Genomic DNA, 15,132 nt, shown 5'->3' on the forward strand with positions numbered 1-15,132 from the left:
CAAGGATGACATGGCAATTTTTCTCCTGAGGTTCACGTGCTTGCCAACACGCTAGTCCCCATTGTGTCGACCGCTCACTTGGTGGTTCGGCGGCTAATTGGCATCACCCGCCAAGCCCGCACATCGGGCACCACAAGAACCTACCCACAAGTGAGGGTAGCTCAATGACACGCTCTACTAGTGTTGCTCTTCGCGGCTCCCACAGGGTGAGCATAATCCCCCTCACAATCACTTCTCCGGAGCACCGCACAATCTTCTTTGTGTGCTTCAACGGAGACCATGACCAACCGTCTAGGAGGTGGCAACCTCTAAGAGTAACAAGCATCACCGGCTTACAACTCGATCACCTAGTGCTACTCGATACAACCTCACAATGCAATCGCACTAGAATCATACTCACTCATAATCGGATGCAACCACTATGTGCACAAGTGAGTTAGAGGCTCTCCTAGCACTCCCCAAGCATGGACACTAAGTCCCAAGGGTGCTAAGCAAGTGCCAGGGCCGACCACAAACTCCTTTTATAGCTCCAAGCTCTAAAGTAGTTGTTACCCCTTCATCCTGATTTCTGTGCACTGACCGGACTCGCTGATCGGACTCACCCCAAAGTCCGGTCTAGAGTCCGGCCTAGAGTCTGATCGGTCCTCATGCACCACGTGTACTAGCCGTTCAAAGATGACCGTTGCTCGCCAACGGCTAGCTCCTGCATGCGCATACTCCTGACCGGACGCGCCTAGGTCCAGCGACCGGGCACGCCGAGGCTGAGTCCGGTCACCAATGCGCCTCTACACAACTGACCAGACGCGTCCGATTACAGAGTCTGGTCATAAACCTTTCAACACTAAAACAGCTATAACTCTTAGCTCTGAACTCCAATTTCGATGATCTTGGACATTTTGGAAAGCTTATTCAAAGGGTTACACAACCCACTTGCATATTTGATCCAAAGCACAATGGATCAATCCAGAATTCCAAATCAAGAGCCATCCTATAGTTCGGAGTACACCAAAAAACCTCTCTCTCTTCTCCAAGTTGATCCAATTCAACTCCAACAACTTCTCCTTTGTAAATGTGCCAACATCACCAAGTGTACACCACCAAGTGCAAGTGTGTTAGCATTTTCACAAATATTTTTCAAAGGATTAGTCACTCAATTCACCACGCCACTCGATCCTAGCAACATCGCAAAGTTAGATTGCTCAAGTGGCACTAGATGACCGATATGCAAACAAGTTTGCTCTTCTTAGTAGTACGACCATCTATCCTAAACCCGGCCTTTGACCGGTGAAATGAAATGCCCTACAAATATACCTTTGCCTTGCGCATTCCATTCTATCACCTCGGATGTCACTGCACCACATGCACCAACCGAACACCAATTGATATGATCTACTTGATATCATCACGTGTGTAACACCCCAGTGTTAAGCATTGCATTTGGCACTTGCATTTCATGAGCACAAGCATCATCCAAGCATTCATGAACATGAGCATATGAAATTTCATCTCGTTCTTATACCTTATCACATGAAATGTTGATTATATATATATATGCTTATGCTTGCAATCATGTATGACCAATGTATGAAATGGTGGTAAGGTCACAACAATACCTTAGACACATCTAGAATGGTTGATGGAACAACTTTTGTATTCATGACATGAACCAATTTTGTTTCTAAGTGTTGGTGTACTTTGAAATGTCATTTTTATGATGCTAGTTTGACCAAAGTTGAACAATAGCTTAGCATGTTTGCATGGCTATGTGACCTAAATAAAAGTTGTAGTTTACATCAAGGGTAACAAACTTTATTTAAGGGTCATGAGCTGAATCAGTGTTTAACATGGTCAAATGGAGCTCACATGTATCAACAAAATGTTGTTTGGTGACTTAAGAATTTTTGTAAGTGTTGAAGTTGTTTTCAGTTTCAAAGTACCTTGCTTTGGAGCACTGTAGCTTGAAACCCATTGGGAATTAGGCCAAACTCCTTTAAGAATTTTTGTAGTGTTCATGTAGCTCTACAAATTTTATTAATGAAGCTTGCACTGATTCGCCACGAATTAGGAGTACTAATCGCTTGAAGATGGCCGACCGGTGTCGGGCCGCGGCCATCGCGTGGTGGCCGTACGTCGGTGTCAGCCCCACCCATCAGGCTGGCGCGGGGAGATAAGCGCGTCACTCCCTCTCACTCTCTCATGCGCTCGCTCGCCTCTGCCTTGCCTCCCTCTTTCGCTCTCGTGCTCGCCGAGTGAACCACAGCACTGCGCCGTCGCCGCCATAACCCTACCCCACTCGCACACCACCACCACCGCGCCATTGTGTGATTGCTCGTGCACACTGCTCGGTCATCACCTCCTCCACCTCGCTGACCTGTTATCCATGCCAATCGAGCCACCGGTGTCGGGCCACGGCCGCCGCATAGTAGCCATTCGCCATCGCCGTGCCCTCGTTGGAGCACCACCGAGCTTGCGCTCGTCATGGCCGTGCTCCACCGGGCCATCTCGCTCCTGTGTTCCTCTCGTTAGGGTGAGCCTAGGGTTAGGTCTAGGTCACACCGTTAGCCGTTGAGCCAACGCCGGCACACCAGCGTCGGAACGCGGCTGCGCACCACCGTGCCACCTTGCACGCGGCCAAGCTTCGTCGCCGCCCCACCTTGACCTAATCCACGCTGTAGAGCTTCGCTAGGGTTTGTAGATGCCATAGCCGTGCTCGCCTATCCATGCCATCGCCGGGGATGGCCGGAGCACCACCGCACACTGTGGCCAAGCCGCCATGCTCATCGACGAGCTAGCTCCGGTGATCCTCCGAGCAAACCGAGGGTACCTGTAGGTGCAGAATAGGATGGGGAACACGTTGGTGCCGACCTCGTCGCCGGTGACCTCGCCGACCGTGAGTTCTCGCCAGTCAAAGCCGGTGCTTTGCTCGGATTCACTGACATATGGGGTCAGTTGACCCGCAGGGCCTAGTCGTTAACGCCTCTGTGGTGTATAGACCAGGTGCACCTAGCAGTTAGGGTTTAGTTGTTTTTGAATTATTTTCACAGATTTGAATACAAACTTCAAAAATCCATATCTAGAGCTAGGAGTATCCAAATGGGGTGAACCAAATTTTGTTAGATTCATATTTAAGTGTACTATTTGATAAAAATATGAAATCAACTTCTTAGGGTATTTTTCTAGGAGAATTAAAGTGAGCAAGTGCTTTTAAAGTAGTTTATATCTTGTAAAATACATAACTTGAGCTAGGAAAGTGATAAAATTGTGATTCCAATTTTGCTGGTCTTCTGTTGACATGCTATAGCTAGAAAAAAATACTAAACCTACAATAGAAATACTTATAATATGGTCTTCCTATTTAATCTTAATTAATTGCTAGATTCTAGTGAAATTAATTAGGGTAAAAATACATAACATATGATTATACAAATTTTTACACATAATTCTCATGCTAGGAGAAAAGTAAGAAAAATATTAAATCTGTTGCTTGACACTTTTCACTAGGCTAAACTATTGTTGCATCTCCCTCCTCACCTTCTGTTGCCTCGTTTCGGGTGTCTTCTCCTCCTCCCGGTGTCGGCTGGGCATCCGAACCAGAGTGTGCCATTCAAGGGTGTTCTGAGCGGCGCGGGCCCCCGTGTGGGGCATTTTTTGTGTGTGTAAAGAGCCGGAGAGGAATCGTTCATCATTTCGAACACAGAAGATTCATGTGATGTTTTTTTACGGAGCACAAGTTCTTATTAGAAGCTCGAGTTCTCTGAGTTTACTTGTTCATTTCATCGTGTTCCTAGTAGCTACTCCTAAAATTCGGTTTATGCATGTATAAACCGTGAATTGACGAATGTCCAGCGCATCTTGCGTTGGCAGAAAGTGATTTGACTTTTACTCGTTCTTAACACAAGGACACATATGTGGTTCTCCTACATACGTACGTATTCTAAGAAAATGTATGTGGGAGCAGACAGTTCTTGATCGAATGTGTAGCAGCATTGAGAATGATTGGTCAGATGGTTTGAGGGGCAATTGCCTTTTTTTTTTTGAGAAAGACACTCAAGAGAGTGCCTCATATCTGATATATATATATATATATATATATATATATATATATATATATATATATATATATATATATATATATATATATATCAAAGAAAACAATAGCTTGTACAAAAGGACAACTTGACACAAAATGACCTCTAAACAATAAAAGTACATTGAAGTTCAAAACGGTCATCTTCTTCTTTTGGTGGTCCGTTGCCTGTCGAAGGTCGAAGAACGTAAAGAAAAGACAGTATCAACCTTTTGTTTCCTCGTCTCCTGCCATGCTGCACCTGCCGCTGCTGTTTCTGCAAAGGACATTGTAAGGATTACAGAAAATCTTCAAATTTGAGCGCCCCCCCCTCGCGGTAACCAGCTGTTAGAAAGCTTCAAATTTGAAGGGCAGAGCAGTTAGAGAAGAATTAAGCTAGGATTTAAGGGCCAAGTAATCAGAGGAGCAGGGTTCCAAAATGCTTGCAGTTGCATCTAGTATATTTAACTTCAAATTTGAAAATGGGAAAACAAATTATTATTTCACTGAATAAAATGGACCACTAATTTGTTTGCATGATTGTGCAGCAGCTCTTCATAAGCGCTAGTAAGTAGAAAGACAGAAATACATGCGGATACTTGTGATTAAGAGAAGAAATCAAACCTCAACAATGAGTTATGCTTTGAATCATAAGAACTGAACTCCTCTTCCTCCAGTTTATGCTCCCCGTCCTTCAAAATCTCTTCTTCATCCCATCTTCTTACATCAAGGAAGAGCTCATCAGAAAGGTTGCTGGCTGCATTCTTGACAGATTCCTCAACGGCCTCCACCTCCTTAAGCCACGCACCATGACAAATAATCTCAACTTGGATATGCCTTAGGGAAGAGAGGTGCCAGATTCCAAAATCCAGAACACCGTGCAAAGAGCACACACCATGTGCGTTGAATGGAATCCGGAGTTTTTCAAGCATTGGCATGGCTCCTGGTTCAAAAGTCAGCCCTGTACCAATTTCCCAACAGGTGAAGTAGAACTCCTTCAGACAACGGAAACCATTGCTGCTGACAATAACCCCTTCTTTAGGCTTTGCTTCTCTTGAGGATATCCAGAGAAATAACAGAGAGGGCAAATCCCCCACGGTTCGAAATGATTCCTCATCCACTGGTGCAAGATATATGTCTAGGTAACTGAGGTACTCCAGTGAGATCATCCAGTTTGGGATTCTAGGAAAATAGTAGTCTATGGACATATCAAATTTTTGGAGGCGACGGGGCGGAGGAAACCAAGAATCCTGTAAGAAATCAAGGGAACAACTATGATAACTTTGAATCTGTATCGATCGAAGATTGAGCATGCCTAATTTGCAGAGGGACATAACCAAACTATCTGCATGTATTTTTGTTACATAATTTGTATCGATGATGCACCAATTTAGCCCAAGAATTCTTATATTAGTCAATTTGCCCAGTTCCAGCAAAGAAGACACTGATGTATGACAATTAATTTCAATCTCTGATAATTCCTGTAGAGCTTGCATGTTTCCAATTCCTTCAGGCAATTCTAAACTGTTAACCAACAGGCATGTCAATCGTCGTAGGAGAACAATACTCTGTGGCAACCTTTTAATCCTTGTCCACCTCAAATCTAAGGTCTGCAAATTTTGTAGATCTCCTATTTGTTCAGGAAGTGCAGTTATTCTTCTTGAACTGAGTCGGAGGTACCTCAACTGAGAAAGCCTACCTGTGTGTCTAAGGTAATTGTATTCCAGCACCACTCTATTTTCTAGATCCAGAACTCGCAAGAGTAGAAAGTTGGAAAGACCAGGCATATTCTCAGCATACCCAAAGATAGTGAGGGATCGAACATTAGAAACAATCATATTTGTTGGCACTATAATATCATCTCGGGCATGATAGTTGATGGATAGCCGACGAACCTTATCTTGTTGCACCAGCTTGTGATTTTCGTCACCACATAAGGTTAGAAAGTTTTCTTCAACTGATTTGGATATGATGAGATCAAGAATCATATCATGGACACGGCAAGCATCAGCCCGACCATCATACTGAGTTCCAACTGGCTGAATCATGCTCCTGTTGATAAGCTCATTGAAATAGCATTCTCCTATTTCCTCCATCCCTTTTCCACCTTCTGTAGTGATAAAACCTTCAGCAATCCATCTTCTTATCAATCGATCCCTCTTAATCTCATAATCTTCAGGAAACACACCTAGATATAACAAGCATGTCTTCAAGTGGTAGGGGAGATCATTGTAACTAAGCAAAAGAATCTTCTTCATCTCTTCCATATCTGTATATTTTTCAAGTGCTGAACCAATAGACTTCAGCATCTTCTCCCATTCTTCTTTTGTAATAACTTTAGTGACCAATAAACTAGCTACTGTAATGATTGCCAATGGTAAGCCACCACATTTTTTCAATATTCCATTGGAAACTTCTTTCAGATGAAGAGGACATCTATCTTCAGAACCAAAAATTCTATTAAAAAATAAGCTCTTAGAGTGAGCTGCATCAAGAGGCTTCAGTTCATACACATGGTCATGGTGAGGAGAGCAACAATACTTAGCAACTGTGATGATGCGAGTAGTTGTCAATATTCTACTGGAACAATTATTTTCAGGAAAAGCACATCTGATAGTTCTCCATGCTGATGTGCTCCATATATCATCAATTACAATAAAGTACCTAACACGAATTTGCACAAATAAATAAATAGGCACACGTATATTCCTTCAAAGCAAGATTGTCATGAAAAGAATCAAATATATGATGCATACCTCTTATCCTTAAGGAACTGCCTTATTGTGTTGATGAGTTGCCGCTCATCCCATACTTCATTGCTGCCACACTCTCGGCAACGATACTGGCAGAGTATATGCCACAATATCTTCTTAATGTCAGGTTTTTGTGCCACCGACACAAAAGCTCTATAGTCAAATTGCCCTTCAAGCTTCCGGTACACTTCATTGGCAAGAGTAGTCTTCCCAAGCCCACCAAATCCAACAATGGAGAGCACACTCAGCTGTGTCGTTTTGCCCTCTGTTTCTGTTAGCAACTTGATAAGTTTGTCCCTTGGGCCATCAACGCCAACAAGCCTTGTTGTCTCAGTGTACAATGCCGGCAAGCGAGGGTCTATGCTTGTTCTACTCAATCTGGGGACAGCATCATCAACCCTGTACCTCCCATGCCGATTGCTAGCCTCTATAACATGGCATTTGAGACGTTTGATCTTCTTGGCAATCCAATGACGTGTCTTAACATCTGCAAACAAGTTCAAGCACCTACCAACAAACCCCTTGAAGCCTCTAGGTTCGCTGTTGGACTCACAACCAAGAGAGAACATGAAACTGTCGATGCTGTCCTCAATGTCGTAGGACAGCTCCCGCACCTCCTTCATCCAGCACTTGGACTGCTCGTCAGGGTCCTCCACCTCTGACATCTTCTTTAGGAAAGCATGAATGACCTCAAGCTCAGTTTTAAGGAACATCATATCCACCTTCACACTACTAAGAAGCTTGTACTCATCAGAGAGCAAGGCACCCAGCTTCCACAGCAAGGAGCCCATTGCTCCATGTGATGCACACACAATAGCTTCCATCCCCTCCCCTCACTGCATCTGGTGTCAGTGTTTGTGTCTGTGCAACTTTCATGTTTGAAGGCTCTTCTTATACATGCTCAATAAGTCAACTACACATGTACAAGAAAAGGAAACGACTAAAGTATAAGAACAGAATAAAAGGAGTAAGCAGGTAAGCCAGGTAAGGAAATATTCAGGGAAAGGACATGGAACCTTAAGATAAACAAATAGATAAATAAGGTGACAGGTTTAGAGCAAAGTTGTAAAGTTTTTCTTAAGGGCATCTATGATTACCACTAACTTAGGATCTGTCCAGTGTCTACTAACGCCCTGTTCGTTTGGGCTGGTTTGGCTTATAAGCCATGGCTGAAAGTAACTGTTGGCTAGTTCAGTATGAGAGAAAAATATTGTTCGTTGGCTGATAAGCCATGGCTTATAAGCCAAATACGACAAAGCGAAAGATGACTACTACGTATGCACACATATGACAATATGGACGCCCGTGACCTGAAAAATTATAATTCAACATGGGACAGCGGGAGTTGTTTGAGCAGTACCTAGAATATTATGTCACATTGTTTATACTTCATACCAATCAGCCTCGGTTTCCAACAAGCTAAGCAATGCTAAACAAATTAGCAAATATAATGCCGGCCAAAGGAGCAGGTTTAGGAAGTTTTCTTTGAGCACACCAGGAGCAAGGGAAATTTCCAGTTTGAAAACCCAAGACCAGTGACCACAGGTGACTGGGTGAGGCTCATCTTTCGACATCATGGCATCACCCCTTCACAATGGTGAGAAGATTTTACATAAATTCTGAGCTTCTATTGGGGGAAGCACGCATCCACGAAGTATCCTAGCCTCTTACAGATGCTAACTGCCAAGCACACATGAGCAAGGAAAAGGAGATGACTAGGTGCATAATAAAAGGGGAGGAAAACAACTAGCTAGTAGTAATAATGTGACCTCTAAGCAGCAGTCCCTGTCTAACTAGTGTGCGGTCATGCCGAAAGAAAACGGGTTCCCGAATTGCACAGAGCAGATTTGAAAGATCACTGAATCTGTCAAGATTAAAGGCATGAAGCACTTATGGAATCATATGAAAGAAGTGCGCAATTGCAGGCACTACTGTACTGCAAACTTCAAGGTTACTCAAGTCGTCAACAAGAAAGCAAGAAAAGGGCCTCGATTAGCCATGTTTCGCTCTCACCGAGCAGTTGAGCCACTACCTGAGGACAAATCACTATCAAATATCAAGCTGCAACAGTCAACTGCCGAATCAATCAAAGATAAGTCAAAGAACTCGCCTGTGACTTAATGATAATTTGAGCCCGAAAACAGGGACTGCGTGGAAACCTGCGATTTCTTGAACCGCCCAGCGCGAGAAAGAAGTGGCCGGTCGTCGGTCCAGCCCGCCAGGCACCCAACGAGATCTCCCTGTCGGACGGTTGACGGACCATCGCTGACGGTATCACATCACATTCCCCCAATGCCAGCCTAGGAGAATAGGAAGACAGCGCGGCCAGCAGGAGGAGAGACGGATGCGAGTAGCATCCACGCCCCGGCCTCTGTGCGGCGGCGCACCGACGACCGTGGACGGAGGGAGGGAGAGAGGGAGGGAATTGGAGGCCTTGCGGGGCCATTTCTTAACTTGCGCTCTTGGCTGGGCTAATTTGTACTAAACCTGGACCTGTTTTCACTTTCAAATGGCCCTTTTTCAATAGTACTATATGGACTTAAATTGTGACAGTGGGGGAGCATAGGGCCGCCTGGTTGGCATCGAGCCCATCAAGCACATGGGACACTAGCAACTTGATGTCTTGATGGATTCGGTTAGCCTCAACAAAAAGTTGAGCTAAAATCCATAAGGGCACGTTTAATCCTAGTGTTAGCCACAGCAAAAAGTTGAGTTCCATATATACATAAATGGAATGAAGACACAATACTCACAATGCAAGACACTTTGTCATATACCTATTCCTTTCAACATCCTCTCTCATCTTCTCCCACTCTCTATTCACTCATCCGTCGGCCGACACCAGTACATCGCCGATTTCCACAACTCCGCTCCAAGCGTTCGCCGCTGATATGTGAAGAGTCATGCCACCCACCTCGGCAAACTCTGAGCCTTTGGCTCCCTGTGTGGAGGATCGCCCTCCGCATACCTCGTCGTCGGGCCATGTCGTGCGGCCGTCATCTCCGTCATCCAAGTCTCGGGTGGATTGTAGCCTTTGCTTACTAAAAGCATCTAGGCCCCTAGTTGGGTTTCAGTGATTAATGACAATACGTGATTACTATGACTAACGTGTGTTTTGTAGAGGCAATTAAGTTAGGTCATGGTAATGGAGATCGATTGGGCTATCATGGTGGTCATGCCCCTACGATGGAAATCATTTCAGTTTTCAGAGGATGGACGACAAGGTTAAGGATGGACTAGTTCTAAGTGTCGTTTGGTGTTGAAGAGACACTTAGAGTAGTTTAGGACTTTGTTTTTCCTTTGGCCGTACTATTGAGGGGGGTATGGACGGGTAGCTTGACCTAGGTGAGTCTAGTGGGTTAGGTGTGGTGTACACTTACTAAACATAGCACTAGTTAACTCCTAAAAAGCCCTTAGATCTATTGGAGCAAATTTCATTCACGTACGTTCGAAAGTTGGAAGTGAATGCAGGGTCAAATACTGACCGAACGCTGGCTTCGGTGTGACCGGACGCTGGTGCAGAGTCCGGTCAGTTCATTTGATCAAGGTGAAGTCATCTGGAAGTGACCGGACGCTGAGAGGTGAAGTGACTGGACGCTGAGGGCCAGCGTCCGGTCGACTCCAGTAAGGTTCCAGAGAGGGAAAATCATGACCGGACGCGTCCGGTCAGTGTTGATTAAACGTTGGCCAGCGTTCGGTCACACTTTAAACACTAGAGTTTGGGGTGAACTGACCGACGCGTCCGGTCAACATGATCGAAGCGTCCGGTCACCCCGTATAGGTAGATAATGGTTTGTTTTTCAGCCCATGTTATAAATACTTCCTTCATTCGTGTGTGGGGGTACTTTTGCTCATTTCATCAGCTGAGATACACCTTTGAGAGTGCCCAGAAGAGCAAGGTCCTAGTGAGGTGATTGAGATTTGAGAATCCTAAAGAGAGCCCTCATTAGTGAGAACAAGAGTAGCAAAGTGTGCATCCACCCTTCTCATTAGGGTTGTTGTGGTCAAGTGAGAGTTTGTACTTGTTACTCTTGGTGATCACCATCACCTAGATGGCTTGGTGGTGATTGGGAGCTTGGTGATCATCCGGCGGAGCTTGTGGATGACCCAACTCGAGTTGTGAGCGGTTGTGGGTGATTCACCGCGATAGAGTGTCAAAAAATCAACCTGTAGAGAGCACTTGATCCTTGCACGGATCAAGGGGGCTACACCCTTGCGTGGGTGCTCCAACGAGGACTAGTGGGGAGTGGCGACTCTCTGATACCTCGGCAAAACATCGCCGCGTTCCTCCTTCTCTCTTTAATTTGAGCATTTACTTTGAGCATTTATTTTGAGCAATTCAATACTTGTCTTTACATTCATAGAATTACCATGCTAGAGTAGGATTGGAACTTAGGTTGCAAGTCTTTTTGTGCGGTAGAACATTAGAAACACTTTCTAGGCACAAGGGGTAAATTGGGCTAACCGTAGGGTTTAATTATTGCAAATAAATTTAGAATTAGCCCAATTCACCCTCCCTCTTGAGCATCTTGATCCATTCAATTGGTATCGGAGCCTCGTGCTCATGTTTTTAGGCTTAACCGCCTAGAGAAAGATGTCTTATGGGGATGGACCTCCTATCTTTGAGGGGGATGATTTTCCATATTAGAAAATTCGTATGGAGGCGTACTTAGAAGCTCTAGATGTTGGAATACTTAGAGCCACCTGTCGATGAAATATGGTCGGCAGTCTACCTAGGGGTATGCCCAAGATAGTAGATTATCGGCAGACAGATGCGCAAGCCCCAAACAAGACGGTGACACAAGACAGACACGAGTTTTTATCCAGGTTTGGCCGCCAAGAAGGCGTAATACCTACGTCCTGCGTCTAATTTGTATTGCTGTATGTTAATGAAAGATGTCTTTTTAGAGGGGTCCCCTGCCCGCCTTATATAGTCCAGGGGGCAGGGTTACAGATCTGGAAACTAATCCTAGTCAGTTACAATTGCCATATATGGCCGGATAAGGATTCCTATTCTAACCGACCAGGATCCTGCTTGGTCGCCAAATCCGTCTTGATTCCTTGTGCGGGACTCCGATCAGGCTAACTAGGCCACACATCATCTTTCGAGTGAACTGAAACCATCGATTCGGGCCAGCCCAAGCTTAGCCATAAGGGTATAGGGGTTAATACCCCCACAGCTAGTCCCCGAGCATCATGTATTATGCTGTGACACGCCATTTTAACCTTCTCCGACAAGCGAGGCTTGAATCCTTGACGCCTCCGACCACCGTCATCACCGGAGAAGTAGGTTGTCCGAAGAATGTATGGTGCTCTTAAGAAAAAAGAAAAAGATTTCTGTCCTGAGAAGTGTGCCCACTTGTATTTCTGAAAAGAAATGTAAGTGGTCTTGAAGCATAGCGTCCTTAAACATCAGAAGCGTAGGGGTCAAAAAACAAACACATTCACCGCAAGGTGAAGTGTGCCCACTTAGTCCCCGAGCCTGGTAGTAGGTGACGTAGGCACGTGGTGCCAGGGTCTAAAAAGAAATTCCGCTGAAGTTAAGAATCCAATTGCCGTACAGGCAAAACAAAATACACCGGCAGGTGCATCGTACCGACGTAGTCCCCGAGCTTGCTGGAAGGCGAAGTATGAGCCTTGTAGCAAGGTCCAAATAAATGTCTCTCATCTGTATGTGAGTACAAATCACATGTAGCCGAGGAGAGCAAAACTATAAGAAGTTATCGGGAGAGTCCCCGAGCACAGCGGTGGTCATAGTAGTTCCTGACTATGGTAATGGTCGGAGCAGTCCCCGGGCACGGCCGTGGTCATAGTAGTTCCTGACTATGGTAATGGTCGGAGCAGTCCCCGGGCATGGCCGTGGTCGGAGCAGTCCCCGAGCACAAAAGTGGTCTGGGTAGTATCCAAGCACAGTAGTGGTCTGGGCAGTCCCCGAGCACAGTAGTGGTCTGGGCAGTCCCTGAGCATAGTAGTGGTCTGGGCAGTCCCCGAGCACAGTAGTGGTCTGGGCAGTCCACGATCACTTGCGCTGCTTATACTATTATTTGGAGTACTTATTTTTCTCTATGCTCTGCCAAGTCCAGTCTGACACGTCTGGTCAAAAAAGTAAATAGGTATAGTTCGTCATTCTGTCTTCTTCTTTTTTTTTGGCAAACAGTCGGTTGACACCTGTATTGAGGTGTGTCAGTGTGGGCCCTCTAACACCATCAACAAAGAGGCGCGTACACTGTTAACGAAGGAGCGCATTTATTGGCGCAGATTTTGAGGTTGTGTGAACAACCGTCTGCGGCGCGTGCGCATGACTCCCAATATTCTCGGGCGAACGAAATGATGGTGCTCTTTGTTTTATATAATGTAGATCTGGTAAGTTACTCATACCGTTCCCCATTGTCATCCGCCGCCGCAACCTTCTTCTTCCTCCTGCCGAACCCTATTCCCCCAAAAATCATCTCCAAATCCCTTCAGTCTCCCGCATCCACCCACTTAGTAAGGACGAACTAATGGCGAAGAGAGACGCCCAGAAGAAAGGCGGGGTCATAGCGAAGGAATGGTGGAAGTCGCGGAGCAATGAGCAGACCATTGAGGACCTCGTCGCCATGGGGGTGCTCCACAACAAGGCACTTGCGGGATGGCGTGCGCCGGAAGGAGAAAGCTTCCCCGATCCACAACCAGGTGAGATTGTGGTCTTTGAAGACTTTTTCAAACGGGGTTTTGGGATTCCAGTGCACCCTTTCCTTCAGGGTCTCTACTTGTACTATGAGATTGGGATTTGCAATCTGCATCCCAACTCGATTCTTCTTGTCTCCACCTTCATCCATCTCTGCGAGGCTTATGGTGGCTTCCAGCCCCATTTCGACCTCTTTCGCCACCTGTTCTGTCTTCGGAAGAAAGGGAGCGGTGGCTCGAAGATCGCCGGAGGCGTCTACCTGAACCTGCGTGACGGCATGAAAGCTCAATACCTGCACTGCCCCTAGAACACCTCATTGGACGAGTGGTACAAGAAGTGGTTCTACATCCGTGAAGAACCGAACACCATCACTCTGTGTGATGTGGGGCTGATTCCAGAGAAGAAGAGTAGCTGGTCGGAGAAGCCTGAGAACTTGGATCAGATCGCCGAACTGCTCGGGATGATCCTGTGGGGAAGGCTTGATGGCCCGAGCGTTGTCGGCAACTTCATCAGCCGAAGAATTCAGCCCTGCCAGAAAAGGATTCATCCTGGCTTCGAGTACCAAGGAGGCGCTGATCCAACGAGGACCAGGAAGGAGCCACTCGACAAGATGGAAATCAAGGCCAGGATTGGAGAGCTGTTCAACCTGGCCGATCCCAATTATGTCGCGCTACCCGCCATCGAGCACGCCTTCAAGTTGGCACGACCTCCCCCAAAGGTAAATGACACCTCCTTTTAACTGTAGAGTCATGTTGTAGCAAAAAAAATAACTGTTTGTCTCCATTTTGTGTCTCAGTGTAATGGTCGTGACCGGGCAGCAGTGTTCGTGTCAGCCCCTCCTGGTGTAGAATTGCCGCAAGCTACCGGCCCAGCCGCCCAGACCAGCGCCAGGACGGACGACGTCCACTGGGCGGTACTCGAGAATGTGGACGACGCATCAACTAGAGCCGCTGGCAAGCGTCCGGCTGCTGGCAAACGACGCCAATCCATCTTCCCTCTGTCAGACGACGAAGCAGAGGATGCGGACATCTTCCGGCTCGTCCCTTGAAAGAGGAGAAGGGAGGTGGGACCCACGGAGCAGGGTGGCTCTTCTGGGTCAGCAGTGGTCACAGCACCGACCACTGCAACCTAGAGGACAGACGAAGGAAACGTCAAGCATCATACCCCATCGCCTGTGCCGAAGGTGGAAAGAGTCCCGTCGGAAACTGCCGAGCAAGCAGAGCAGGGGCGGTCGAGAAGACGTTCTTTCGCCACATCATTCCGCAAGTCGAAGCTGTAAGTATCCATACTTTTGATGTAAGCTTGCATTTTGCATTGTATACTATTATCTTCTGAGTATGTCTCCGATGCATTAGATCGGCATCCATCGAGAGCCCCAACCAGCTAGCTAGGTGCGGCACGTCTTCGCCAACAACGGCGGGTCAAACTGCCCAGCAGCCAGCCGTGGAGGAGCCCATAGTAGAGACTCCGCTTGGGCCTCAGCAGGCGGATGACCAGACGCCCGTCCCCGAGCAGCTGGTCAAGGGAACAACCGAGCAGAGTACAAGTGCTCCGAGCACGAACCCTGCTGAGGCGGATACCATGGCGCCAAGGGAGCTGGATCTAACCGAGAAGCAGCAGCCAGAAGTGGCCCAGAACGCTTTTTC

At 46.5% G+C, this 15,132-nt stretch overlaps 1 protein-coding gene across 2 annotated transcripts; it reads right to left on the reverse strand.

Annotated features, from left to right (window-relative positions):
• Positions 1-4,164: 4,164 nt before the first annotated feature.
• Positions 4,165-9,236, reverse strand: LOC136508793 (disease resistance protein RGA5-like). 2 transcript variants are annotated; one of them, XM_066503567.1, is made up of 4 exons: positions 8,979-9,236; positions 6,823-7,732; positions 4,691-6,730; positions 4,165-4,343 (listed from the first exon to the last, which is right to left on the reverse strand). In XM_066503567.1, exons 2-4 carry the CDS (start codon positions 7,641-7,643, stop codon positions 4,292-4,294), a joined length of 2,913 nt encoding a protein of 970 aa, XP_066359664.1. In that variant the 5' UTR covers positions 7,644-7,732; positions 8,979-9,236; the 3' UTR covers positions 4,165-4,291. The 2 variants fall into 2 exon arrangements, with proteins under 2 accessions (XP_066359664.1, XP_066359663.1); XM_066503566.1 differs by having other exon boundaries at positions 8,930-9,236.
• Between the last annotated feature and the right edge of the window lie 5,896 nt (positions 9,237-15,132).

This window comes from Miscanthus floridulus, chromosome 15 (genome assembly GCF_019320115.1).
Source record: "Miscanthus floridulus cultivar M001 chromosome 15, ASM1932011v1, whole genome shotgun sequence".
In the NCBI taxonomy this organism is placed as follows: domain Eukaryota; kingdom Viridiplantae; phylum Streptophyta; class Magnoliopsida; order Poales; family Poaceae; genus Miscanthus; species Miscanthus floridulus.

Bases quoted from the DNA above. Each gene is read 5' to 3' on its own strand.
- LOC136508793 (XM_066503567.1), bottom strand. From the start codon at position 7,643: ATGGAAGCTATTGTGTGTGCATCACATGGAGCAATGGGCTCCTTGCTG. The intron at 6,731-6,822 runs GTATGCATCATA...AATTCGTGTTAG, and splicing joins CAGTTCCTTAAGGATAAGAG to GTACTTTATTGTAATTGATG. The intron at 4,344-4,690 runs GTTTGATTTCTT...TGTCCTTTGCAG, and splicing joins AAGCATAACTCATTGTTGAG to AAACAGCAGCGGCAGGTGCA.